This window comes from Podarcis vaucheri, assembly GCF_965113315.1.
Source record: "Podarcis vaucheri genome assembly, contig: SUPER_1_unloc_1, whole genome shotgun sequence".
Classification (NCBI taxonomy): Eukaryota; Metazoa; Chordata; class Lepidosauria; order Squamata; family Lacertidae; genus Podarcis; species Podarcis vaucheri.
The window spans coordinates 509,591-537,118 of record NW_028118828.1 but is presented as its reverse complement, the minus strand read 5'-3'; the positions used below and the strand labels follow the sequence as shown (position 1 = coordinate 537,118).

The window sequence follows — 27,528 nt, the reverse complement described above, 5'->3', positions numbered from 1 at the left end:
GCAGAAGAGATGGATAGAGCATCCATGAAATTATTATTATTATTATTATTATTTGTTATATATGCTTGTAGAAGTAATACATTTGGGGTTTAGGTGCTGGAGGTTCTTCAAGATTTCTGATGAAGTCTTTTTTCTGCAGGGAAGTGGCTAAAAAGAGGAAGGGCATGAGGGTTAGAACTCTTTAATAGTATACTTAATAGCATACATGATCAAGACTATGAACCAAGGATGTTAGGGGAGAAGATTATGTACAGTACAGTATGTAGCACAGCAGTTAAGGTAACAGGAGTTTGAGGCTTGTTGGGTAATCTGCCTCTGCCATAGTTCAAATAGGACAGCACATTTGATAAAATCTCTTGTTCTGCTATAATGGAGTGACACAGCTGTCAATGTTTCCCTTTTTTAAAGGGAAATTCCCTTATTCCGATTAGGAATCCTCGCAAGAAAAGGGGAAAGTTGACAGCTATGTGGAGTAACAACCCTACTTGTAAAATTGCTGCCACTGAATAATTGCTGGATTGGCATGGCACAGTGCTAAAGAAATGCAAACTTTCTGCATAGACAAGAGAAAATGTCTCCTTATCACTTTTTGAATATTGACTCGCTATGCAGTATAATATTTGTACTGGTCGGTCACACTGCAACAACAGTCTCAGCTGCTAGACAGTGCAAGAGCCAAGACTCAGAAGCAGGATCCCAAAGCGGCGCTTTAGGAGGCATATACACTGCCATGGCTGGATTGGGGGCAGGGAACTCTCTTCCCCCCATTTCTCCCTGACGAGGGAGGCTTTTTCTGGCAGGGGTGTTTTAAGTGTGTGTGTGTGTGTGTGAGAGAGAGAGAGAGAGAGAGAGAGAGAGAGAAACTGGGTTGTGGAAAGAGATCATTGTCCTTTGGGTGCAAGAGGATATGGGGTGGGTGAGGGGGTAAGGTATTACAACCCTTCCGTAGGTTCAGAACCTGAGGAATAGAGAAAACGTTGTGGTCTTGTTGTTGTTTAGTCGTTTAGTCATGTCCGACTCTTCGTGATCCCCTGGACCAGAGCACGCCAGGCACTCCTGTCTTCCACTGCCTCCCGCAGTTTGGTCAAACTCATGCTGGTAGCTTTGAGAACACTGTCCAACCATCTCGTCCTCTGTCGTCCCCTTCTCCTTGTGCCCTCCATCTTTCCCAACATCAGGGTCTTTTCCAGGGAGTCTTCTCTTCTCATGAGGTGACCAAAGTATTGGAGCCTCAGCTTCAGGATCTGTCCTTCCAGTGAGCACTCAGGGCTGATTTCCTGAAGAATGGAGAGGTTTGATCTTCTTGCAGTCCATGGGACTCTCAAGAGTCTCCTCCAGCTAGTGAGAGGGAATTGAGGCAGGCAGGGTGGAGCTATTGTCCTGGAGAAAGAAACTCTGGCGGAGGGAAACAAAGGCAGTAGAGTGAACATAATATTTCATATACACGTTTATCTAAACTAATAATTGTAAACGGTATTCTAGAACATGCTGTAAATAAAAATAAACCTGCTTCATTATAATTGCAGTCAGAATAAACTAATGTGGAAACAAAATTCTTTTGCATTAGGGATTTTAGCCCGAATGATTATTCTTCCTTGAGCATCTTAACGTACTAACAAATGAATTGCAACTGCAGTGCAAAAACAATTAGAATTAAACTAAACACAAAGCTTCTGTTGGTCATTATGCTTTGCCCAACTACCTTATTAGTTCTGAATCAGAAATAAAATTGCAATGAAAAGATCAGTTAGTTTAATTCTGTAACTAGAAAATCATCTTATTGCTGCAGAATCTTGGACAATGGCAGGATTAGAACTGATTTTAAACTTCATTTTTCTCTCTAAATCATAATCTGAATTTACTAGGAAACATTCTTAAAGCCCAATCATACTATAATTTTCTTCCTTTTTGAGGTTCTAACAAATATGAAGACACAAATAGCCTTACAGTGTGCCTAATCCAAGCATAATTCAAACCACGTTAACAACTAGGAGCATTGTTTTATAGAGCAGCTTTATACCAGTGTGTTATTTTATGTGAAGGTCATCCAGCTAGAGACTGGCTGTGGACTTTGTTTAACCCCTGAAATAATTTCCAATTACTGCCCTGTGACCAGGAGGAGAAGTCAGCAAGATGAACAGTCATCTTTGTAGTCTCTCCCTTGTCAATGTAGGATTTAAGATAACTGAAAGAGAACTGCCTCTAAACATTTCAGTGAGTCTACACAAAGCTGAAGGTGTTGGGTATGGAAAGATGTTGGCAAATAGAAGCAGCTAATAGCTATTTGGAATGGGGGGGAGAGAATAGGTGGTAGCTCTGGGGCCAGCTCTGTGGACAGAAAAGGCACATACTTTTGTAAGCTAAGATAATAATAATAATAATAATAATAATATAATAATAATAATTTTTTATTATTATTATTATTATTATTATTATTATTATTATTATTATTATTATTATTATTATTATTTGTACCCCGCCCGGCTTCCACAGAGACCAAAAATACATTAAAATGTCACACATTAAAAACTTCCCTGAACAGGGCTGCCTTCAGATGTCTTCTGAATGTCAGGTAGTTGTTTATCGCTTTGACAACTGATGGGAGGGCGTTCCACAGGGCGGGCGCCACTACCGAGAAGGCCCTCTGCCTGGTTCCCTGTAACTTGGCCTCTCGCAGTGAGGGAACCGCCAGAAGGCCCTTGGAGCTGGACCTCAGTGTCCGGGCAGAACGATGGGGGTGGAGACGCTCCTTCAGGTATACTGGGCCAAGGCCATTTAGGGCTTTAAAGGTCAACACCAACACTTTGAATTGTGCTCAGAAACGTACTGGGAGCCAATGTACGTCTTGCAAGACCGGTGTTATATGGTCTCAGCAGCCGCCCCCAGTCACCAGTCTAGCTGCCGCGTTCTGGATTAGTTGTAGCTTCCGGGTCACCTTCAAAGGTAGCCCCACGTAGAGCACATTGCAGTAGTCCAAGCGGGAGATAACTACAGCATGCACCACTCTGGCGAGACAGTCCATGGGCAGGTAGGGTCTCAGCCTGCGTACCAGGTGGAGTTGGTAGACAGTTGCCCTGGATACAGAATTGACCTGCGCCTCCATGGACAGCTGTGACTCCAAAATGACTCCCAGGCTCCTGGTCCTTCAGGGGCACAGTTACCCCATTCAGGATCTTTAATAAAAAATATTTTTAAAAAGAAAAGAAAATGCAAGCCTTTTATTAGCATCTGAAGAGTCTTATTGGCGCCAAGGAACCGATATCAGCTACTTCGTGGGAAACGACATTGAGAAAACATGGTGATGTGATGTGATGTTCTGCATGCAATTAATAGAGGAAGGTTTTACCTCCACTGCCCAAGACGTTATGCCTCTGAATGTCAGTTCCTGGGAATGGCAAGAGGGCAGGGAGACTGCTGTTGTACTTGGGTAATGGTTCCGGGCTTCCCATGAGTGACTGTGAGGATAGAGTGCATGGGCCTTTGGCTTGATCTAGAACTATCAAAACAAAAAGACCATATAAGATAGCTGCCAGCTACGATGATTAAAGCCTGTCCACATCAAAAGACAGCAGCAAATATCAAAGCCACGCAAGACAATGGTGCATCTCGATAAAAGGAGCTCTGGTAAAACACTTGCATGTAATTCTTTCTGTTTTGTTCTGATCTGTTGAGTGAAAGCTTGGTTGTTGTTGCTGTTGTTGTTTAGTCATTTAGTCATGTCCGACTCTTTGTGACCCCATGGATCAGAGCACACCAGGCACTCCTGTCTTCCACTGCTTCCCGCAGTTTGGTCAAACTCATGCTGGTAGCTTCGAGAACACTGTCCAACCATCTCGTCCTCTGTCGTCCCCTTCTCCTTGTGCCCTCAATCTTTCCCAGCATCAGGGTCTTTTCCAGGGAGTCTTCTCTTCTCATGAGGTGGCCAAAGTATTGGAGCCTCACTTCACGATCTGTCCTTCCAGTGAGCACTCAGGGCTGATTTCCTTAAGAATGGATAGATTTGATCTTCTTGCAGTCCATGGGACTCTCAAGAGTCTCCTCCAGCACCATAATTCAAAAGCATCAAATCTTCAGCGATCAGCCTTCTTTAAAGTCCAGCTCTCACTTCCATACATCACTACTGGTAAAACCATGGCTTTAACTATACGGACCTTTGTTGGCAAGGTGATGTCTCTGCTTTTTAAGATGCTGTCTAGGTTTGTCATTGCTTTTCTCCCAAGAAGCAGGTGTCTTTTAATTTCGTGGCTGCTGTCACCATCTGCGGTGATCATGGAGCCCAAGAAAGTAAAATCTCTCACTGCCTCCATTTTTTCCCCTTCTATTTGCCAGGAGGTGATGGGACCAGTGGCCATGATCTTTGTGTGTGTCTGTGTGTCTGTGTTTTTTGATGTTGAGGTGAAAGCTGATACATAACTAGAAACTGAAATCCAGTTTTAATTTCTCAAAAGTCTTTCACTTATTTTTTTTTACCTTCCTACAGTAGGCTTGCAACAAGTTGGCAGGTTGCCTTTTCTGAAGACCGTAGTTTTGTCAGCATCTAAAAATAGTATTCCAAAGAGCAATGTTGTTTACCTTGTGTATCCTCAGAAAGAGCTATTGGACTTACTAAAATGATTAACAGCTAGACCCTTATCTTTATTTGAAGCGATTTTAACATTAAATAAAAAAATTAGGGGTATGTGATATAATAACCAGAGTAATACTTCAGTCTCATTTGCTTTCTACTGGGTATCCTAATTCTTTCTGAGAAACATGCCTTGTATGAAAAAGCCATAATACATAGTTTTCTTTCTTTCAGATTCATCATATTCACTTCGCCGAGATGAGACAATTGTCATTGCTCTGGCATCAGTATCTGTACTGGCTGTCCTGGGGGTTGCCTTTTTCTTTGGATACAGAATATTTGGAGGTAAGCTTTGATGAGTGTGTTGTTAATTCTCATCTTTTGTTTTTCTTATCATGATCATTCCTGAGTTGCTTACTCTTTTGTTTGGCAATCCAGTTTTTTAAATATAAAACACATTAAAACAAAACGTCCCCATAGCCTACCCAGAGATCAGAATGCAGGCAGCAATTTGCTGCCAGCTTCAGTAACATTCAGTCCGTTCCCTTTTCCCTGTGAGGGCCATGCTCCCAAAGCAAATATCCAAGCTTTAATGTCTAGAGGGCCTGTCATATGCACCTTCTCTATTTTTCAGAGAGGTGCTACACAACTACTGGAGCTTTTTGGTGGCAGTTGATGGTAACAAGAAAACCATAATAAAGGGGATGCATGTGACAAGGTGTTTTAGATTTTGCAGATAGTATCTTTTTTCCCCAAAAATTTTTTTATTGGTTTTCACAACATTATAAACAAACAAACACATAAGACAAACAAACATAAATCATAGCCTTATTGAAAATTACACTTATTAACATTGTTAAGTGACTTCCTCGCTTCCCCTTGGTTGAATTCCATTGCATATCCTTTTAACGGTTTTCCAAATCACAGTTCTTTTAAAATTTAACTTAAACATTAACATCCTTAAATCTTCACATTATGAAATTAAACATATTAATTCATCATTTAACATAAATAAAATCCTAAGCCAATTAAGTATCTGCAAGCTGTTTTCAGTTAATTTAACTTGACATATTTAACTAAGTAATCATTAATTTAATCCATTCTTCCTGGTACTCCTCCTCCTTCGTCGGCTAGCTCCGAAAAATCCCTCATCTTCATCTGCCATTCTTCTATCGGTAATTATTGGGTTTTCCACTTTTTAGCTAACAAAATACGAGGAGCAGTTGTGGCATACAAAAATAATTTAACATCTTTCTTGGGCAATTCCAAACCTGTTATTCCAAGAAGAAAGGCTTATTTATAAATGTATATTTCAACATTTTTTCCAATTCATTATAAACCTTTCCCCAGAAGTCCTTCACCTTGGGACAGGTCCACCACATATGATAAAAGGTTCCTTCCTTTTCTTTACATTCCCAACATAGATTGTCACAGTTATGATATATCTTTGCTAATTTTACAGGAGTCAAATACCATTGGTACATCTTTTTCATTATATTTTCCTTTAACACAGTACATGCGGTGGGATTTTGCAGATAAGATCTTGAGGAACACAGCATGTTAGCTGTCCCGATTAACCTTGGCATAGGGAAAGTAATGTGCAAAACTCCATAGCTGGCATCAATTGGACGTACTAATATTGGTTCTTCTAAAACTGCCACTCTGTCTAACTCTTTAAGTTGTTTGCAAGGTGTCTCCTGGATAGGTTTGTCCATTGCCAAGACCTCGGACATTTTGATGTGTAACACAAACTTTTTTTCCTGGCTCTTCTTTCATCAGGAGATCATAAACAAGGTATGCACAGTATAGACATGATGGAAGCAGCATCATCTGAACCCTCGTTAGATCTTGATAATCTGAAGCTACTGGAGGTAACTATGCCATTTGGAGTTTCTAGGTCTTTGCTCTTCGCATGAATTATGAATCACCTGATCAATTTAGTACAATATGTTAATGCTTACTTTACATACATACAAGTTAGTATTTAAGGATTTTTGCAACCACACTGATAATCATTTAGCTAGATGCTACTTTTTTGTACCTGACAACTAGGTCATGATAAAGGGGCTATTCATTCATTCAATATACTGGCCTTCATCTTAAGATCTCTTTGTCCTATAACATTATCACTCGAGTATTTCTTCATAAATAAAACCGCTTGTATTCTCAGCTGGTGTTTAGAAAGACAAAATTTATATTTTTGTGGTTACTATATTCACAAGTTTGTGATGATCTGCATGCATGAAGCCCCATTTCTATTTTAATTTAACAAAGCCATGCCTCATCAAGCCAAGCTTAACATGAGCCATGTCTTTGAATCCTGTTATTGGGTTCTTCCTCCTCTTCTTTTTTAAGTAACAACAATTTCCACTTGTATATATGTTTCTTTAGATACTAAGATGAGCTATATGCTCTACCATGTCAGAATGAACTGTAGCACTGCAGTTGAAGGGCCCAAATCCATGGACAAAACTCAGTGCTCATGCTCACTGAAATCAAGAAATTTAAGTGGACTGTCCACTGGACTGTGGCCAAAATGTATATCGTATTAATGTGAAGTTCATCAAATGGTTACTTTTTTAAATTTCACAGCTTATTGGTCGAGGGCGATATGGAGCAGTTTACAAAGGTTCCTTAGATGAGCGTCCAGTGGCTGTAAAAGTATTTTCTTTCACGAATCGCCAAAACTTTATCAATGAGAGAAATATATACAGAATCCCACTTATGGAACACGACAATATTGCCCGATTCATTGTGGGAGATGAGAGATTCACTGCAGATGGACGGATGGAATACTTATTAGTGATGGAATATTATCCCAATGTAAGTAATAATTTAAAGAGAGTTACTTTATACACCTTTGGGAAGATAGAAAATTGATTTAAGTTGCAATTGATGTAAAAATATTCTGTGGGGATTTTACATTATTGTATTTTTAGTAACAACAGGTCAGGTTCATTCATTCATCTAATTTGTATGCTGCTTTTCCACACACAAAATCAGGCTTAAAGCAGCTTACAACAAGGAAACGGATGCATTTCAAACAAATGCTACAAAAACATTTTCACAATAACATAGCAAAACAATAACGTAGCAGCAATTTCGTAATAACATAGCAAAACAATAGCAAAGATAATGATATACCAAAAAAAACCACATTCCAGTACTACAAATCTAATAAGACTATTTAAAGAACATGCAGAATCGAACAGCAAAAATAAGAAGGGAGCTTCATAATTTCACCTTAGTCCTAGAAACACCCCTCCCATGATGTTGCTCACAGTCACTCCGCTGCTTCTTATAAGGCTTCCACTGGTGGAACTATTACTCCCATGATATTAAAGAAGAAAATGCCAGGAGCTGCATTATATACACATGAAAGGTTCTGTCACATTCTGGCATCACATTCTGAACCTAGAACAAGATGTAGTAACTAATATAAAGGTAAAGGGACCCCTGACCATTAGGTCCAGTCGTGACCGACTCTGGGGTTGCGGCGCTCATCTCACTTTATTGGCCGAGGGAGCCGGCGTACAGCTTCCGGGTCATGTGGCCAGCATGACTAAGTTGCTTCTGGCAAACCAGAGCAGCGCACGGAAACGCCGTTTACCTTCCCGCTGGAGCGGTACCTATTTATCTACTTGCACTTTGACGTGCTTTCGAACTGCTAGGTTGGCAGGAGCAGGGACCGAGCAACGGGAGCTCATCCTGTCGCGGGGATTCGAACTGCCGACCTTCTGATCAGCAAGTCCTAGGCTCTGTGGTTTAACCCACAGCACCACCCGCGTCCCAGAACCTAATATAGGGCTTTACAAATAGGAGCATGTTAACCATGAATGGTTGTGTCACTGGAGCCTGGGATGCCCCCAGATGTCTCTTTCCTTTTCTCATATAAGTGAACAATTGTGAAATGTGGTTAAGTCGTTTGATTAAAGCTGCCTCAGAAAATACCATTTCTTTTGCCATCTAGAAGCACATCTGGTGGACGTGAGTGTCATTTTTAGATAAAGCCAACATTAACCACAAACAAACTAGCACCTCTCTTCCTGTTAATAAAAGCAGTAACCTAGGTCCACAAAATTTGAAATGGAGTAATTGGAAATAAGTGTTGATTAAAAGTCTCTACAAGGGACTGATTACCCTAACAACATGCACTGTGTTTATTCCCTTTCCAGGGCTCTTTGTGCAGGTATTTGAGTCTTCATACTAGTGACTGGGTGAACTCATGTCGTTTGGCACACACTATAACTAGAGGTCTGGCATATCTCCACACAGAGTTACCTCGAGGAGGTAAGGCCAGGGGTCTGCAGCTTTCCATAAAGATAATTTAGGATTTTCTGTTAGATAACAGAATCAAAGGATTTTTACAGATTTTTATTTTATGGTGATGCAAATATTTCTGCCATTAGAAATAAGCGACTCTTCTATACACTTTTTTTGCACCCATTATGTAAGTTCATTTGGAGCCTTCTTAAATAATTAGTAACTATGATGAGGTGTCTTAATTTTGGCACTTGATTTAAAAGACATTGTGCTTTATTTGCTTACACACTTAAATTATTTTTACCCTTCTCTTCAGCTGAAAAATGGCTCCAGTAACAGTATACTCTGAATGCATGCTGAGCAATGTATGATTGAAAAAGTAGCACAAAGCCTGAGAAAAATGGCCTGAGAAGTTGATTGCAAATAAAAATATATGGAACTAAGATTTTTTGAGTCATTTGTTACCCCACAGTAACTTTGAAGGCTGCTTTTAGAAAAAAAAATTGAACAGAAATACCAAATAAGAGCAGGTACAAAAATTACAGAATTACTCCATGTCTCTGACTCAGGCAACCAGATATTATGTATCAGAAGAAGGAGGAATGATAACTCAGTTGGTAGAGCATGATACTCTTAATCTCAGGGTTGTGGGTTCAATCCCTTCGTTGGGCAAAAGATTCCTGCCTTGCAGGGGGTTGGACTAGATGACCCTTAGGATTCCTTCTAACTCTACAATTATATGATATATGTGTCTTCTTTGTGCATGGGGAGAAAGAAGAGACACTATTTTTGCCATATTTTTCTATGCTATTTGGTTGTATCTAACAGTATACATCTGCTGAACAAAATAATCTGTTGTCATGGCCTGCCCCAGGTAAAGAAGCACATATATGATAGTTTGCACTTTGTCTGCAAGAGAAATACTACAATGTCTAGCCTCTAGGCAGCTGTCCACAGGTCTGGGTCCTATAGAGCAGTGGGCCCCTTCCCCTCCTTCGGCTTATATACCCTCCTCTGAAAGCTGGATTTAGGCAAGGCAGATCTACCATAGATCACTGTTTTGTCTTAGCACATCTTATCGATAAATACGCCAAGAAAACCCGTGGGGTCTTATATGCAGCCTTCATTGATTTGAAGGCTGCCTTTGATTCAATTTCACAAGTAAGACTCTGGGCCAAATTGAATACATCCAGTATAGATAAAAGATTGTTATTTTTAATTAGTGGCCTATATAAAGATACTGTGCTGTATGTAAGATCTTCCACAAATGGCCAACTCATAGGCCCTGTACCAGCCACCAAGGGGGTTAAGCAAGGTTGCATTCTAGCCCCAGCTTTATTTAACCTATATATCAATGATATGGTTAAAAGCTTAACATCTCCGGAGTTTCATGCTCCTAAATTAGCCACAAACCCTCCCCTGACGGGTTGCATGGCCACAACCTGAAACATTTCCTGCATGGACATCATCACTGCTCTTCCCTTTTCAGGCCCCACCTGGTTCTAGGAGACAGTGGGGCAGGGGAATGTTGGGAATCCACTGACCTGTCCCTCGCCTGAGCTATCCCTTCTTCCTGCACCACAACCTGCGCACCTCCCTCCATCTCGGACTGCCTTGATTCTTCCTCCTTCACCTGGTCTGGCTCCTGCCTGAGAACCAGCATCAATCCCCATAAATCACTGGCCTCCTGGCCCCCTGTCTCTGCCACACGTTCTTTGGAGCACTGCCAGTCTGTCAGCAGAATGCTGAGGGAGGCAGTTATTGGTGATTCCCCTTTCCCCTCTGTAGCCCCTCCTTGTCCCTCTGGATTTCTTCTCAAGTGTCCCACAACCATTTTTAGCAAATTTAGGGGTACTCATGAGCTGCTGGGGGGAGAAAGAATATTTGGAAATTACCTCTCTTTTCTTCCACTGACAGAGACATACTTGTTCTGTAAAACAAAAAAGTGTGATAATATATTATTTTAGTACTGGCATAGATATTTATTCTGAAGTTTGCACAGTTTGTTGCTTTTTAAAAATATCCATGATTATAGAACAGATTCTTAGATTCAGAATAGTACGGCATAGCAATCATTTCATAGTATATGGACAGAAACAATTAGAAATTCTAAAGCAGGGTTTTCAAATGTCCAAACAGATCACTACAAACCTGCCATCTCCCACCGGGATTTGAACAGCCGTAACGTATTGGTGAAGAATGATGGAACATGTGTTATTAGTGATTTTGGACTCTCCATGAAGCTAACAGGAAATAGACTAGTGCGCCCAGGGGAGGAGGACAATGCTGCAATCAGTGAGGTAAGTATGGAAAGGGAATACAATGGTTGGACACGGTTAAATCATGCACAACAGAAGGATTCCCTTCAGAAACCTCTTCTAAGATCTTAAGGAAGTTCACGGAAGGAAAGTTTCCCATCAACTCTCCCCTACAGCAACCTGATTCTCCTCCCCTCCATCCCGAAAAAGCATCTCCAGCCGTTGGGAGTGGGCTTCTGAGACAGTGTGGAACAGGACATAAGGAGGGGATGCAGGGCGAGGAACAGTAACAGAGAGCCAGTATGGTGTAGTGGTTAAGATAGACTCGTAATCTGGTGAACTAGGTTCGCTTCCCTGCTCCTCCACATGCAGCTGCTGCGTGACCTTGGGCTAGTCACACTTCTCTGAAGTCTCTCAGCCTCACTCACCTCACAGAGTGTTTGTTGTGGGGGAGGAAGGGAAAGGAGATTGTTAGCCACTTTAAAAGTCCTTAAAGCAGTGGTGTCCAAACTTTTTTCAAAGAGGGCCATATTTGATGAAGGGCGGTGGGGGCCAACCAAGGTTGTTGACCTTTTTTTAGGATTGAAGTTGTTGAGGTTTTTTAAATAATAACTGTCACAGGGGCCAGATTAAACTGACCGACGGGCTGGATTAGGCCCCCAAAACAGACTTTGGACATTCCTGCCTTAAAGGGAGTCCAAACTCCTCCTCTTCTTCTTAACTGAATATGAGACTTGGATCCAAAAATAAGTTAACAAGGATGTTCATAGAAGGATAGGTTCTTTCTTTCTTTCTTTCTTTCTTTCTTTCTTTCTTTCTTTCTTTCTCTCTCTCTCTCTCTCTCTCGCTCTCTCGCTCTCTCGCTCTCTCTCTCTCTCTCTCTCTCTCACACACACACACACTGATCACATCTCAGCCCACATTGTTCAGCTGGTCCCCCAAACTTCCAGAGAGGCTCTCCAGAGGTCACAGGCAATTGCAAAGCAGAGAAGCTGATGGGATTTTTTTCTTTCATGAGCTTCCTTGACTCCTGTTAGAACCCGAGCCAATGAGAGTTCTCTACTCTACCTTGATGTGACTATCATGAAGCAGAAGACGCTGGTTGTTTTTTTAAGGGACACATTGTTTCGAGCACAGATCTTTAATCAAAATGTTCACAGAAAGGCCCCCAAATATTTCCTGGTTGCCGCTTGCTTATATTTTGGAGTAGAGAGGCCAAGTCCTTCATCCCTGATACAATGCATGTGAATAATCTTGATTGGTATGTGGCAGAGCTCTGCGGGTTTGTCTGCCTCCCCTTTCTGGTTACTTCCTAACATACCTTTCCTTAACCACATTTGAGGACTGTGTACTGTATTTTTTGCTCTATTAGACTCACTTTTTCCCTCCTAAAAAGTAAGGGGAAATGTGTGTGCGTCTTATGGGGTGAATGCAGGCTGCACCGCTATCCCAGAAGCTGGAACAGCAAGAGGGATTGCTGCTTTCACTGCACAGCAATCCCTCTTGTTGTTCTGGCTTCTGAGATTCAGTATATTTTTTTTCTTGTTTTCCTCCTCCAAAAACTAGGTGCGTCTTGTGGTTTGGTGCGTCTTATAGAGCGAAAAATACAGTAATATATGAACTCAAACAAGAATGTATTGAGAAAGGAAGAAATATATCTGCATTGGATTTAATTAAATAGGTTATATACCTTGCTTAAAGATTGTATATGGTGTACATCCTGGACTTGATTCGCATGTTAGGAAGTAACCAGCAAAGAAATTTGTTACAAACATTACCAATTCAGCCTGTTGCGCCCATTATTTGTTTGCACATGTCAACAGACCTTTCCAACACCTCCAGTAACGGCTGTGTGTTTAACCTGAGATTGAAATCCCCTCTACAGGTAGTTCAGTAACTAAAATTTATAACTGAATCTGAAAAGGGGAAATTGAAAGAGAATTAATCCCTGCTTTTTAGTTCAAGATACATAAAAATCCCAAGTGCCTCAGTATATCATGCATGGTTTTTATTTCTTTTTAAAGGTACAATGTGAATTTTGTATCCGTATAACAATCTAAAGGATAGCTGTTCCCAGAATACCAGATTTACTATTTCACTTTTTACAGTGAAAGGAGGGATGGTATAAAATGCTATAAAAGGTCGTTATTTCACAAAAAGTTTTTAAAAAAACCAAACAGCTCCTCATGTTTCCTTTTGCCAAATGGAGGTGGAGAAATGGTCTGATCCTGTCACCTGCTCAGTGTGAATGAATAAATATATCTCTAAGGCTATCTGCCTACATGCAGCTGTCACTCTTTATGCTCCTGCTGGAAATAAGAGAACCTTTATTATTAATTTTGAGGTCAAGGAAATACTGAACTTTTAAGCTAAACATTGCTTTGCTCCTGTTCCACTTATGGCTACTTCTCAAAACTATTAGATCATGCCACAAAAGACTTTTATTGGGACTGAGCACACAACAAAATGGGCATAGTTGTTATTATAAATGTGGTTAATAAGACCAGGACAAGGCAGTATGGCCTTGAAAAGGCTTTCTGTTCAAGAGATTCCACCCTGAGAATGGAAGCGAACATAAATGGGGAGGGGTAGTTCTACTTAATTCCTTTTAAAGATAAGGGCAATAGACGATATTTTGTAAATACTGAGCTAATGTTAAGAATGTCACAACATGTTTCTGCAGGTTGGTACAATCCGCTACATGGCCCCCGAAGTGCTGGAAGGAGCTGTGAACTTGAGGGATTGCGAATCCGCTCTAAAACAAGTAGATATGTATGCACTAGGCCTAATCTACTGGGAGATTTTTATGAGATGCACAGACCTGTTCCCAGGTAATAGAGGAATTGCTGGAATTCTTCTACTCCGATTACATCCACTGGTTTGGGGTCTTTTGCGGGGTGGGGGTTGGTATTGAGATCTGTAAGGATTGGCTGTAAATCCCAGTTCTCTTGTTTGTTTCCTACAGTGAACTCAGTGCCATCTAGTGTTTCAGAGTTGTATTGAATGTTATAATTCATGATGAAATACGTAGCCTTGGTGCCTGATAAAGTAATGTTGCCGATAAGCTTTAGGTATTAAGGAAAGCTTATATGTTACCTGGTAAAGCTGAATGAATACTGTGGACATGTCCACATGAGGTTTGTTGTGTGGCTGGTGGTATACACAATCTCCATCAACACACACACACACACAAATACAAATACATATGTATGGCAGACCAGTAACATCTGGAATTCTGCATGTGTAGCACAAGCCACAAAAGAAGCAGGGAAGGCCTTAAAACAGCACATTGTGGGATTTTCATATTTTGTTACCAAGGCAAGCCAGGTATATGGAGAGCTTCCATATAAATATGTCCCTGAAATGTTTACATTTTGAAAAATAAAATGTCAGCTTTTTTAATGAAGTATGTGAGGAAAGTATCATTAGTCTGAATTATAATTATTTAGTTGTTATTAGTACAGTGGTACCTCTAGTTACGAACTTAATTTGTTCCGGAGGTCTGTTTTTAACCTGAAACTCTTCTTAACAAGAGGCGTGCGTTTGCTAATGGGGCCCCTTGCTGCCACTGCACCACCGGCACACAATTTCCGTTCGCATCCTGGGGCAAAGTTCTCACCTCTAGGTAACTCTTCCAGGTTAGCAGTGTTTGTAACCTGAAGCATTTGTAACCTGAGGCGTTTGTAACTTGAGGTACCACTGTATTCCTTTATTATTTTAATTTATTTACCACCCTTTATCAAAAGATCCCAGGGCGGTGTACAATCTGGCAATTGCATTTTGCACCAGCTGAAGTTTCCAAACTGTCTTCAGAAGCAGCCCCATGTATAACACACTGGTTATACATTGGTTACCAGAGTGTAGGCCACAGAAGTTAGGCTATCCTTGCCCAGATAGTGGTGCAGCTGGGCCACCAGCCAAAGCTGACAGAAGGCACATTGCACCACCAAGGCTACCTGGCCTTCAAGCAACTGGGCCTCAAGGAGTGAATCCAAAAGTACCCCAGAAGTACTTGCTCCTTAAGAGGGAGTGTAACCACCTCAAGGGAACCACCCACTAATGCTGCCTCTGTCTTGTCTGGATTGAGCTTCAGTTTATTTGCTCTCATCCAGTCCATTACCAAGGCAAGACACCGGTCCAGCACATCCACTGCCACACCTGCAGATGTAAAGGAAAAATAGACCTGTGTGGCATCGGCATATTGCTGACAACACAGGCACAAACTCCAGATGACTCCACTCAGCGGCTTCGTATAGATATTAAACAATATGGGGGAGTAGAATTGAGCCTTGAGGGACACCTTCTTGAAGGCCCCACGGTGCTGAAATACAGTCCCGAAGCATCACCCACTGAAAGCGACCATCCAAGTAGGACTGGAACCATTGCAGAGCAGTGCTGCCCACTCTCAGCTCAGATAGCCTCTCCAGGAGAATACAGTGGTCAATGGTATCAAAAGACATTGAGAGGTCAAGGAGGGTTAACAGGGACACATTGCCCCTGTCTCTCTCCTGGGCAGTAACCAGGGCAGTTTCTGTGCCAAAGCCAAGCTGAAACCCTGATTGAAATGGATCTAGAAAATCAGTCTCCTCTAAGAGCACCTGGATCTGGTCAGCAACCACCCACTCAAGAACCTTTCCCAAGGAAGGGAGGTTGGCAACTGGCCGGTAATTACCAAGGTTCTCAGAATCTAGAGATGGTTTCTTAAGAGGCGGTCTTCTCACTGCCTCCTCTCATAAAGAGGCATTAACCAGCTCCCTGGCCCAGACAGCTGTCTCCTCCCTGCTGGATTTAACAGCCAAGAAGGGCAAGGGTTCAGAGCACAGGTATTCGCTTGTACCAATCCAAACGTCTTGTCCACATCCTCAAGCCGCATCATTTTTAGTGACCCATGTCATCTGTTGAACTTCCCTAGATAATTCCTAGGATTTTTCGGATAGATTTACAAGATCAGGTGGAAGAAGAGGCAAAGATTGCCATACAGTTGTGTTTGAGTCAGTGTAGGAATGGATAAAAAAACGCATCCATGAACTTGTAGAAATCAGCCCCGAGTGCTCACTGGAAGGACAGATCCTGAAGCTGAGGCTCCAATATTTTGGCCACCTCATGAGAAGAGAAGACTCCCTGGGAAAGACCCTGATGTTGGGAAAGATGGAGGGCACAAGGAGAAGGGGACGACAGAGGACAAGATGGTTGGACAGTGTTCTCGAAGCTACCAGCATGAGTTTGACCAAACTGCGGGAGGCAGTGGAAGACAGGAGTGCCTGGCGTGCTCTGGTCCATGGGGTCACAAAGAGTCGGACACTACTAAACGACTAAACAACAACAACTGCTGCTGCTGCTACTAGCCTTTATTGGTATAAGTTAAAACAGTAAAATCATACAAAAGGATCCAAATACATTGTAGAATAGTTAGGATCAGCATGCAGGATGCACTATCTGGTTTCCTTTAAATATCTCCTGGTCCTCAAGTAGGCAAGGTCCCTTAAATGCTGCTGTTCTTCCTCATATGTTAGGCATAACATATTTGCAGAGCTTAGGCAATTTTGTCAATCAACTTTGCAAAAGAGCGAGATTAAGCCAATAGCACATGCAGCTCACAGTACAACTGGACCAAATATCGGTTCAGATGCAAGAGGAAAAAATATGATAGGCATCTTCCTGCTATGCCTGGGCATTTCAGAGCTATTTGGACTTTTTGTTTACGCTTAAATTATTATGTCTGTAAACAGGAGAATCAGTGCCAGAGTTCCAGGCAGCATTCCACGCAGAAGTTGGAAACCACCCCACTTTTGAAGATATGCAAGTTCTTGTTTCAAGGGAAAAGCAACGACCAAAATTCCCAGAGGCCTGGAAAGAGAACAGCCTGGTGAGAGAAGCAAGATGCTACCTCCCCCCCCTTTTCATTTAGAAATCATATGTAAGATGCTAGATTATGGAGTTGGAGGCATAACATTGGTTTAATATGTAAGTTGCTGTCTTTAGGAAACTAAACTAAAATTAATAAAAAGTAATATTTGAGTGCAAGATACAAGTATGGGCTGGACATTTCATGATGGGGTCAGTAACATATTCTATCTTTCGTGTGTGTTCTCTTTAAATGCCCAGTTAACTGTCTTGATCACTACGCAGGACACATCAGTGTGCTTTAAAATATACTTTATTATAAAAATTTAATGTGCTATTTCAGGCAATGTCAGTCCAACAGACTGATGAATACAATAAATTACCATACTCTGTTTTTGGACTAGACTTCGTTCCATTTGCTCAGTTTCTTAATTCATTAACATTCACAATAGAAGTAACAGATGTAAGAATCCTCATTCTCAGTAATCTGATTATAGCTACCATGTCTGTTTAGTAAGATTTGTATAAAGACCTGAAACCCTTTTTATCAACCTCTACCACCCACCTTGTAACATATTTTGAAAACATGTAACATGACTGAAAATATCTCACTGTTGCAATCAACACTTTTAGAATAATTTCTGTTTCCCTGTTTGTGAAATCATATACCGTATTTTTCGCTCTATAACACGCACCCAACCATAACACGCACATAGTTTTTAGAGGAGGAAAATCCGTAGGCATGCCACCCGTAGGCATTTCCTCCATAACACGCACAGACATTTCCCCTTACTTTCTAGGAGGAAAAAAGTGAGTGTTATGGTGCAAAAAATACGGTAGTTCTTTTATCAACTCTGTTGTCAAACGACCCTAGACCAAATTGCTTTTAAAGAGAATCTTGGCTGCACCAGATCAAGTAATAACATACCTTAGTACAGACAAGATTACTTACTCATTGTAGTATTTTTCTATAGGTTTTACTTGGGAGATGCCCCATTGAAATTAGTAAGGCTGGCTTTTGAGAAAATATACACAGGATTGTGTATCATTTCTTGACCCTTTAGAACACAGGATATGTACCCATATTTTTCACTCTATAAGATGCACCAGACCACAAGACGCACCTAGTTTTTGGAGGAGGAAAACAAGAAAAAAAAAATTCTGAATCTCAGAAGCCAGAACAGCAAGAGGGATCGCTGCGCAGTGAAAGCAGCAATCCTTGCTGTTTTGGCTTCTGGGATAGCTGTGCAGCCTGCATTCGCTCCATAAGACGCACACACATTTCCCCTTGCTTTTTAGGAGGGAAAAAGTGAGTCTTATAGAGCAAAAAATACGGTAATTTTGAGATTCAGTTTCATTGTTTGGTCTTAGAATGTGTGTTGAAGTATAGCTTTAAAAGGGTGCAGAATGTAATTCTGGTTTACTTTATAGGCTGTGAGGTCACTGAAAGAGACAATTGAGGACTGTTGGGATCAGGATGCTGAAGCTCGACTGACAGCCCAGTGTGCTGAAGAGAGGATGGCTGAACTCATGATGATTTGGGAAAGGAACAAATCTGTCAGCCCAACAGTCAACCCTATGCAGTCTACAGCTATGCAGAACGAGCGGTAAGTAGTACTAAGTGTGTGCTGTTTTCACAATCTGATTCCAAAAATCAATGAAACTTTTTAAAAAGTACATTGTATATGCACTTAAGTGTCCCATTTACTGCTTTCAGTTCTCATCTCAGAGTTGAACTTTGATTTCAAGGATGTCACGTTTTCCCTGAACTAAAATCATGATACTTCAATACTCGGGAAAATGTGATTTCCCCTTAGACAGTATCTCTGTGTAAGTCATCTGTCACAGCGCTGTCCAGCAAGGAATGTCCAGAGTGAGGAATTAGCTCTTTCTTGACAAAAGTACACTTACAAGTTAGGAAAAGGCGTGTCCATCAGTCCTGCATCTCGCAGCTGCTCCCAGGTGTGCACCCAATGAGGCAAGAGTAGCTCACCCCGAACTCCACTTATGTATCTCCCCCCCCCCCCCGAGTGGTGCGCAAGCAGGTGAAGACTACATCTGTGTGTGGCCTGTTTCTGCTCCTCCCACTTCAATCCTCTTCTGGTCCTGAGAGACAGTGGGGCAGGAGAGGTGGGGGCAGGAGGAGATGTGAAAGCCCTTTACTCCATACCAGCCTGACCTATCTCTTCCTCCTCGTGCTTGTGTTCTTCACTCTCCAATACTGCAGCTTCTGCCTCTGACTCATCAGATCACTGATCCCTTCTTCCAAGCCAGTCTCCCGGTACCCACTCCTCAGTGCCCAGCCAGTCTTTCACATCAACTAACTTAGGGCTATTAATTTCAGTGGGTCTGCTTAGAATGAAGTAAAGGTAAAGGGACCCCTGACCATTAGGTCCAGTTGTGGCCGACTCTGGGGTTGCGGCGCTCATCTCGCTTTATTGGCTAAGGGAGCCGGCGTACAGCTTCCGGGTCATGGAGCCAGCATGACTAAGCTGCTTCTGGCAAACCAGAGCAGCGCATGGAAACACCGTTTACCTTCCTGCCGGAGTGGTACCTATTTATCTACTTGCACTTTGATGTGCTTTCGAACTGCTAGGTTGGCAGGAGCAGAGACTGAGCAACGGGAGCTCACCCCGTCGCAGGGATTCGAACCCCCAACCTTCTGATCGGCAAGTCCTAGGCTTTGTGGTTTAACCCACAGCGCCACCCGCGTCCCTTCTGTTTAGAATATGAATAGTTAAATTCAATCCAAGGGCATGTTGACAACCACAGATTTATTGTGCAGTAAGTGCAGCTACAACATGATCACTGAGGCCATTTCCAGACAAAAGTCCAAAATAGTACTTGTCAAAGCCAGTATTATGCCTGTTCCCACATTTGGAACAGTGTTGAAATAATAGTGCTACGAATGAGATAAAATTAAGTAGGCACGTGAGTGCTAGAATAGTGACATACAGCTTCTGAAGGGGAAAAAAGTCTAGGCCATCACACTGAGGTCCATGACATAACAGCACTGCCCCCTCCCCCACAGCAAAATTCTCATGATAGTTCTGCTTGCTGCAGAAACTATTTTGCATTTATAGATCCTTTATGTTAGAAGAATTTATCGTCTACATGCTCTTAATCCTACTGTCTTCTTTGTGTGTTTTTTTAAAAGAAATCTATCACACCATAGGCGTGTGCCAAAGATCAGACCATATCAAGATTACTCTTCGTCATCTTACATTGAGGACTCCATTCACCATCCTGACAGCATCGTGAAGAATATTTCGTCTGAGCTTTCATCATCCAGCACGCCACTGACGATTGGGGAGAAGAACAGAAACTCTATTAACTACGAGCGACAGCAAGCACAAGCTCGCATTCCTAGTCCTGAAACTAGCGTCACAAGCTTGTCGACCAACACTACCACCACCAACACTGCAGGCCTCACTCCGAGCACTGGCATGACCACCATATCCGAGATGCCTTACTCAGGTGAAACAAACCTTGGTGCTACAAATGGCATGCAGCCACTTGGGCCAACGCCTGTTTGTTTGCAACTAACAGAGGAGGACTTGGAGACCAACAAGCTGGACCCAAAGGAAGTGGATAAGAATTTGAAGGAGAGTTCTGATGAGAATCTGATGGAGCATTCCCTTAAGCAGTTCAGTGGGCCCGATCCGCTCAGCAGCACCAGCTCCAGCTTGCTGTACCCACTGATAAAACTGGCAGTGGAAGCAACAGGGCAACAGGACTTCACGCACGTTGCAAATGGCCAGGCGTGTCTAATTCCAGATGTTCAGCCTGCTCAGGTCTACCCTCTTCCTAAGCAGCAGAACCTCCCAAAGAGGCCTACTAGCCTACCTATAAACACCAAAAACTCAACAAAGGAGCCTCGGCTGAAGTTTGGAGGGAAGCACAAATCAAACTTGAAGCAGGTAGAAACTGGAGTTGCCAAGATGAACACTATCAATTCTGCAGAACCTCACGTGGTCACAGTTACCACGAATGACGTGGCAGGAAGGAGCCATACAATAGCCTCACATGCTGTACCAACCCAGTATGTGAATGGTACAGTGCCATGTGGCCAAGCATCCAGCTCAGGGGTCCATCGGGCCCAGGAAATGCTGCAGAACCAGTTCAGTGGAGAGGACAGCCGTCTGAATATCAACTCGAGCCCTGATGAGCATGAGCCCTTGTTGAGAAGGGAGCAGCAAGTGAGCCATGATGAGGGCATTCTCGATCGTCTGGTTGATAGGAGAGACCGCTCGCTGGATAATGGTAGAACAAACGCCAACAACAACAACAGTAACCCATGTCCAGGACAAGACGTTTCTGTCCTCCGTAGCCAGAGCACAGCACCAAATTCTGGACAAGCCCACACTAGAAGAGCACAGAGACCCAACTCGCTGGATCTATCAGCCACAAATGTTTTGGACGGCTGTAGTATGCAGTGTGAGTTTTTGTGGGGTTTATCAATGGATAATTGCAAAAATATTACAGAATTAAACTTCTTTACTTGGGTCACAACCTACAAACCAAATTCTGCCCTCCCAACCTAGGAAGATTTAATCCCCAATGCTGTGGTTTTGCTTGTACAGTGGTACCTCCGCTTACGTATCCCTCTGGTTATGAAAACTTTGGGATGCGTAAGCAGCAAACCTGGAAGTATTTTTCCAGGTTTTTGGTGCATGCGCAGAAGTGCTGTATTGCCACGCATGCATGCGCAGAAGCGCTGTCTCCGGTTGCGAAAACCTCAGGATCCAGCCGGACCTCCGAAATGGATACTGTCCGCAACCAGAGGTACCACTGTACCAATTAAATTATTTCTGTTCTTCCCAGTGAAGAATATCCCTTCAACCTTCTCTTTTTAGACTGTTACATTTAAAACATAAATTGGGAAGGAGTTTAAAATATTTTTTGTTTATGAGAAAACTGTAATACTGCCAGAGGGACTCAGCAATACTTCTTTTGTTGACCTGTCTTAGAAGTATGTGAGCCTTGGTTCTTCAGATAAATCGGTGACTTGCAACAGGAGACTCACCTTTTTAAAAAGTAACATGGTACTCTCCTTCAGCCAAAGCTTTCTAGTTGAATGAAACAAGGTTTGGCTAGAAGATTCGTTACACTATTTAGCATAACTTTCTGCAACTAGTATTGTATTCTAAAGTTATTTAGAATGTATTATGTTCTAAATTATTTTAGAGTTATTGTAGTAGCCTATTATTGGGAATTAATTAATTCACATTTTAGAAAGCTTTCTTTTCTCAAGAGCTGTTCTCCATTGTTAAGTTGAAGATGCTCCATAATAAGTAAATGGAAGTTATGGATGTTGGTGCCACACATACATATAAATACAGTCATACCTTGGAAGTCAAAAAGAATCCGTTCCAGAAATCCGTTTGACTTCCAAAATGTATGGAACTCAAAGCACGGCTTCGGATTGGCTGCAGGAAGCTCCTGCAGCCAATCAGAAGCCCCGTCGGATGTTCGGCTTCCAAAAATAGTTTGCAAACTGGAACAGTCACTTCCGGGTTTGCAGTGTTCAGGAGCCAAAACATTCAAGAACTAAGCTGTTCAAAAACCAAGGTACGACTGTATTACTGCTTTGTTTAGTTGAATCCCACTATTGTAATTTGTTGTTATATATCTATGAAGTTGGAAGCTGAAAGGAACACTCAAGTACAATATGGTTCAATATTGTGAATATAACATTTATTCTTATTAAGGTAAGATACGATAGAATCGAGGCAGTAGAGCCTTCTTCCCATTACAAGACCAGTAGAATCCAGGTAGAGGTTGCATGGGCTTAATTCATCCTTTGTGCCAACTGTGTTTTACACTTAACCATATTCAATAACTCTAACCATGGCTTGAGCTCCAAACACAAGCCACAGTTTAAGGTACTTTGCTCTTTCTTTTTCTTGGCGCAGCACACCAGTCTTTTAGGTCTGAAATTCTTAGGAGGCAGAGCAACGGCCGTAATTGGTTTGCCAAACCATGATTTTTAAATCCACTTCGAACATGGTTTCTAATTCTGGCTTGCCCCCGATTGATCATTTTCATTGCTAAGGGAAGTTTTAAGACTTCAAATTAACACAAAGAAGCAGCAGTTCATTTTTAAATCTGCCATTTTAAATCTGATTCTTTATCAAGAAAGGATCCATAAGTATTAGGCTATGTAATTGATACACGCGCCACGCCCCCTCCTGTTTGCCGCTCTGGGTGCCCTCCGCCGCTGTCTGCAGCTAAGCTTTCAGACACAAAAACAGGTCCAAGACAGCACATTAAGTCTCTAGTAAAATGTGGAATCCTTTAAAAAATGAAATCATGTACATAAAGTGACAGAAATGGCAATGTTGTTGTTTAGTCGTTTAGTCGTGTCCGACTCTTCGTGACCCCATGGACCAGAGCACGCCAGGCACTCCTGTCTTCCACTGCCTCCCGCAGTTTGGTCAAACTCATGCTGGTAGCTTCGAGAACACTGTCCAACCATCTCGTCCTCTGTCGTCCCCTTCTCCTTGTGCCCTCCGTCTTTCCCAACATCAGGGTCTTTTCCAGGGAGTCTTCTCTTCTCATGAGGTGGCCAAAGTATTGGAGCCTCAGCTTCAGGATCTGTCCTTCCAGTGAGCACTCAGGGCTGATTTCCATAAGAATGAATAGGTTTGATCTTCTTGCAGTCCAAGAAGATGCTTTGATGCATTGCTTTGATGCATTGATGCTTTTGAATTATGGTGTTGGAGACTCTTGAGTCTCCTCCAGCACCATAATTCAAAAGCATCAATTCTTTGGCGATCAGCGTTCTTTATGGTCCAGCTCTCACTTCCATACATCACTACTGGGAGAACCATAGCTTTAACTATACGGACCTTTGTTGGCAAGGTGATGTCTCTGCTTTTTAAGATGCTGTCTAGAGAAATGGCAATACTTATGACTAATACTACATACAGTAGACCTAGTTCCCAGGATTTATTCCGAAAAGGGAGTTACCAGGGCTGCTTTGTTGAAGTCTACCTATCCTGCCATCCATTGCGTTTGATAAGATTTCATATTTTCTTTTTCTGCCTCTTCTTTCCTCCTGTATGACACTATGTATATTCTGCTTATTTTTAGTGAGTGAGTCATCCCTAGATGGAAAACCCGGCTCAGGAGAAAAGATCAAGAAACGTGTGAAAACACCATATTCCCTTAAGCGGTGGCGCCCGTCAACATGGGTCATCTCTACAGAACCACTGGACTGTGAAGTCAACAACAATGGCAGTGATAGGGTAGTCAGCTCTAAGTCCAGCACAGCTGTTTTTCTTGTAGAAGGAGGTACTGCTACAACTATGGTGTCTAAGGATACAGGCGTGAACTGTCTGTGAATTGTTTAAAAGCTGACAAAAATGACATTTTTGCATTCTGTTAAACAAACATGCAGAAGACCTTGGGGGGGGGGGAGAGAGTTCCTTCTCCTGTCAGCACCCCTTTACTGAGGACTTGCTTTAAATAGATTTCAGCTATGCAGACAATTTTTAGCTTATGCTTCCATATTTTTAATTTTGTTCTTATTTTTTTGAAACATTTTTTGCACTTTTTATTTAGTATTGCAAAATTACATCTTGTCTGTTCCTGACCACAGAATTATATATATGTGTATCGAATGATGTGGTCTCAAAATATTTTTTTTAAAAAACAAAAACAAAAAAATGTATTGCTGATAATCATTTTGGACCGGGTTCTAAAGGTCACTAAACACACAAGCCACCTGGCTACAGTGGTGTTTGCTGTTCATGTTTTGAGTTCTGTGCACAAGCTCGTTTGTATGTTTCTGTGTGACAGAGTGTATTATCTTTTAAACGCCCTATTTTTTCACTTGTGTTCTGTTGAAATGTGCAATAGTCTGTAGTTCACAGTATGCTTTGTGTTTCCATCCCTGCTACACAGTTCCCCTTTTGGAATTAAAGGGTGGTAGGGGTTTTTAATCTAATGATTTGGCAGCCAATGAAATCCAACTGTGAACTCTGCAAAGCATAATCAGCTTAAAGCAGCTGCTTGTATCTATTTGTATGTGTGCTCCAAGGTCACAGTTAATGCATGATTTTCCCTGCCTTAAAAGGGCTTTTTAAAAAGGAAGGAGGGGAGAAAAGAACAAACTTCTGCTTTCTTTCATCCTTCGAAATTAGCAAATTGCAACTTTCTTCATAGTGGACAATGCAGCTTTGGAAAACTCTAAGCAAGAAAGTGCTGAACAAAATATAAGGAATCAAAGGGTCAGTTTGTACAATCAGTGGAGGTAGATACCTGCCCTAGTAAGCTTGAAGCTTGATAAACATGCCTCACCATTGGCAGGTTTACAAAGTTTCAAAGCTCTATATGGGACAGATGATCTGTGGTATCTTTTTTCACCAAGCCATGATCCATGTGCAAATTATAACTCTGGTATGTGTAAACTGACCCCAAAGGTCTACCATTTTATTTTATCTCTTGTCGTATACAATTTGAAAGTTAAATATGCTTTGTATTTATGTACATTTTTCCTTAATGAATGCTTTTGGTGTATATTGAAAAGGAACATTTTTGCCTAATCTTGGTAAGTTATCTTAAATTTTTTACTGTAGGTAGGTTGGTAAGACAGGTTTTTGATAGACAAGCTAAAACATGGACTCATTTGCATGGTAGTCATGTGATGAGTTCCTACGCCTCTGTACTTTTACTGCCCAAATCTGATGGCCTTGTTCAGTGTTGCATCAGATTGCCTAGGTGTAACTGGCTGATATACAGTGCATTCCTTTACATGTCTACTTAAGGAGTACATCTCACTGAGTTCAGGTAAGTATATCTAGAATTGCAGCCTTTGAATATTGTGAAAATACCCAGTTCCTTCCAGAAATGTCCTGCTTACGCATTAATTGCCCCTTTAGTTCCTATCATCACAACATATCAGGGTTTTTTTCTAAGGAAAACATTTTAGAATATTTTAGAATACATGTAACTCCATATTTGTGCATGACTATTAAAGTATCTGGCCCCATTAAAGCACCATTTTGAAAGTCAATAAGGATATCTCCCTAGACAGAAATGAGTAAATATTTGCTTACTGGCCCTTGTCACAGCATGAAGCCCTGTTGTCTCAGTTGTTGTTCAGACTTATGTAACCTTAACAAGATATATATTTACAATCACTAAATAGCATCTAGTATGATATCTGGTTCTAAATAAAAGATGGAGTTCTGATTTATCATAATCCAAGACTTACATAACTGGTTTTTTGGGGAGGCCACATAGCACAATCTCTACAGCACATTGTCTCCATGCTAGTTTCTGACGAACTGCTTCATTCTGTTTTTCAGACCTTTAAAAAATTGTTTATTTCCTCAATTCAGTTCTTACCAACTTTCTTCCACTTTGAAGTCCTGAACTCTGCACTCTTTTCGAAATACAGTAGAACCTCGGCTTACGAAAGTGGCAAACCTGGAAGTATTTTCCCGGGTTTCGGCACATGCGCAGAAGCGCTTTATCGCACTGCATGCATGCGCAGAACAGGCACCTCCGGTTATGGAAACCTCGGGATCCGACCGGGGCTCTGGAACGGATCCCGTCCACAACTGGAGGTACCACTGTAGTTACATCCAGCTACTGAAGACTAAACCAACTTTTTCCACTGTATGATGTTTGATTAGATTAGACCAATGTTTGAAATTAAATGAAATCCTGGTCTAGAATATCTGAATGCTAAGTAAGTTATGATATCATTTAGAATATATCATGGACTTGGTTAATATTTAAAGTTTTCCATCAAATAAGATCACTGCTTTCATCCTGTGATAACCACATCGAAAGCCCTCTAATCAATTTCCCCCCGTTCATAGCTCAGTTTTCATCATTTACTCCCACTGTGTTAAGTGATTATTTTACAACAATCTACTCTAGGCTAAGAAGGGTTGCGGCCTTTTGCCTCCTTCCTGGGGCATAGCATGCCTACATCTAGGCTTTTTGAACTTTTGGCCTAAATTTATACAATGTGCTTTTACTGGAGTTATGGCCCTGCCATACTTTGTTTTAATTTCCTTATAGCGTAAGCTTGAGATTAATATTTGCAGCTTTTAGTTTTCAAATCAGAAGTTGGACTTTGAACAGTGTTGAATCTTCCACTGAAAAAATTAGGCAGTCAATCTAATCATTGTTTTGAAGGCTTGTTTCATAGGGAGAAGCTTCACAGCCTTGAAGCTCAGGAGTCCCCAAGGCAAATTCTAAAATGAAGCTCTGTGGCATCAGCTAAAGAGCTGTGCAATTCCCATGTCAGCCCTTAGGAGACACATTTTGGGAACTTTAATTTTAAAAAGGCAGGTTATCCGCAAGGAGCTCTCAAGGAACACACTAGAATAAGTAGCCTAGTTTTTGAAGAGGAAACTGAGCTGTGTGGATTGCTTAGTTAGTGCTAAAGAGCCAGCAATCCTGCTTTGAGTAAACCAGATTTCAGGTGATCTCCCCTTTTCAAGTATTGGAAGGACTTAAGTAAAGGTAAAGGAACCCCTGACCATTAGGTCCAGTCGTGGCCAACTCTGGGGTTGCGGTGCTCATCTCGCTTTATTGGCCGAGGGAGTACAGCTTCCGAGTCATGTGGCCAGCATGACT

General features: G+C 41.7%; 2 protein-coding genes and 1 long non-coding RNA gene across 8 annotated transcripts in view; 2 read left to right on the top strand and 1 right to left on the bottom strand.

The window, feature by feature from the left end:
- Positions 1 to 16,406, top strand: part of KIAA2012 — a 244,930-nt gene extending 228,524 nt beyond the window's left edge. Inside the window, exon 22 of the transcript XR_014214370.1 lies at positions 16,234 to 16,406. The gene's annotated coding sequence lies outside the window, so the exon portion shown is untranslated. The remainder of the gene's footprint in view (positions 1 to 16,233) is intronic.
- Positions 1 to 27,528, top strand: part of BMPR2 (bone morphogenetic protein receptor type 2) — a 92,336-nt gene that overhangs the window by 63,247 nt on the left and 1,561 nt on the right. For all 4 annotated transcript variants that reach the window (XM_082242350.1, XM_082242348.1, XM_082242349.1 and 1 more), the window contains exons 5-14: positions 4,799 to 4,909; positions 6,344 to 6,435; positions 7,157 to 7,387; positions 8,740 to 8,854; positions 10,967 to 11,127; positions 13,769 to 13,916; positions 16,815 to 16,951; positions 18,361 to 18,536; positions 20,087 to 21,366; positions 24,025 to 27,408. In XM_082242350.1, coding sequence (XP_082098476.1) covers positions 4,799 to 4,909; positions 6,344 to 6,435; positions 7,157 to 7,387; positions 8,740 to 8,854; positions 10,967 to 11,127; positions 13,769 to 13,916; positions 16,815 to 16,951; positions 18,361 to 18,536; positions 20,087 to 21,366; positions 24,025 to 24,275 — 2,702 coding nt within the window. In that variant the 3' untranslated portion in view covers positions 24,276 to 27,408. The remainder of the gene's footprint in view (positions 1 to 4,798; positions 4,910 to 6,343; positions 6,436 to 7,156; positions 7,388 to 8,739; positions 8,855 to 10,966; positions 11,128 to 13,768; positions 13,917 to 16,814; positions 16,952 to 18,360; positions 18,537 to 20,086; positions 21,367 to 24,024; positions 27,409 to 27,528) is intronic.
- Positions 368 to 27,528, bottom strand: part of LOC309520958 — a 49,992-nt gene continuing 22,831 nt past the window's right edge. Inside the window, exons 2-5 of one of the 3 annotated variants that reach the window (XR_014214492.1) lie at positions 10,723 to 10,757; positions 7,808 to 7,924; positions 6,657 to 6,734; positions 5,307 to 5,766 (exon numbers count right to left, since the gene is read on the bottom strand). This is a non-coding gene — a long non-coding RNA (uncharacterized lncRNA). Of the gene's footprint in view, positions 1,394 to 5,306; positions 5,767 to 6,656; positions 6,735 to 7,807; positions 7,925 to 10,722; positions 10,758 to 27,528 lie in introns of those variants that run through there. The other 2 variants (XR_014214493.1, XR_014214491.1) reach the window with 2 other exon arrangements.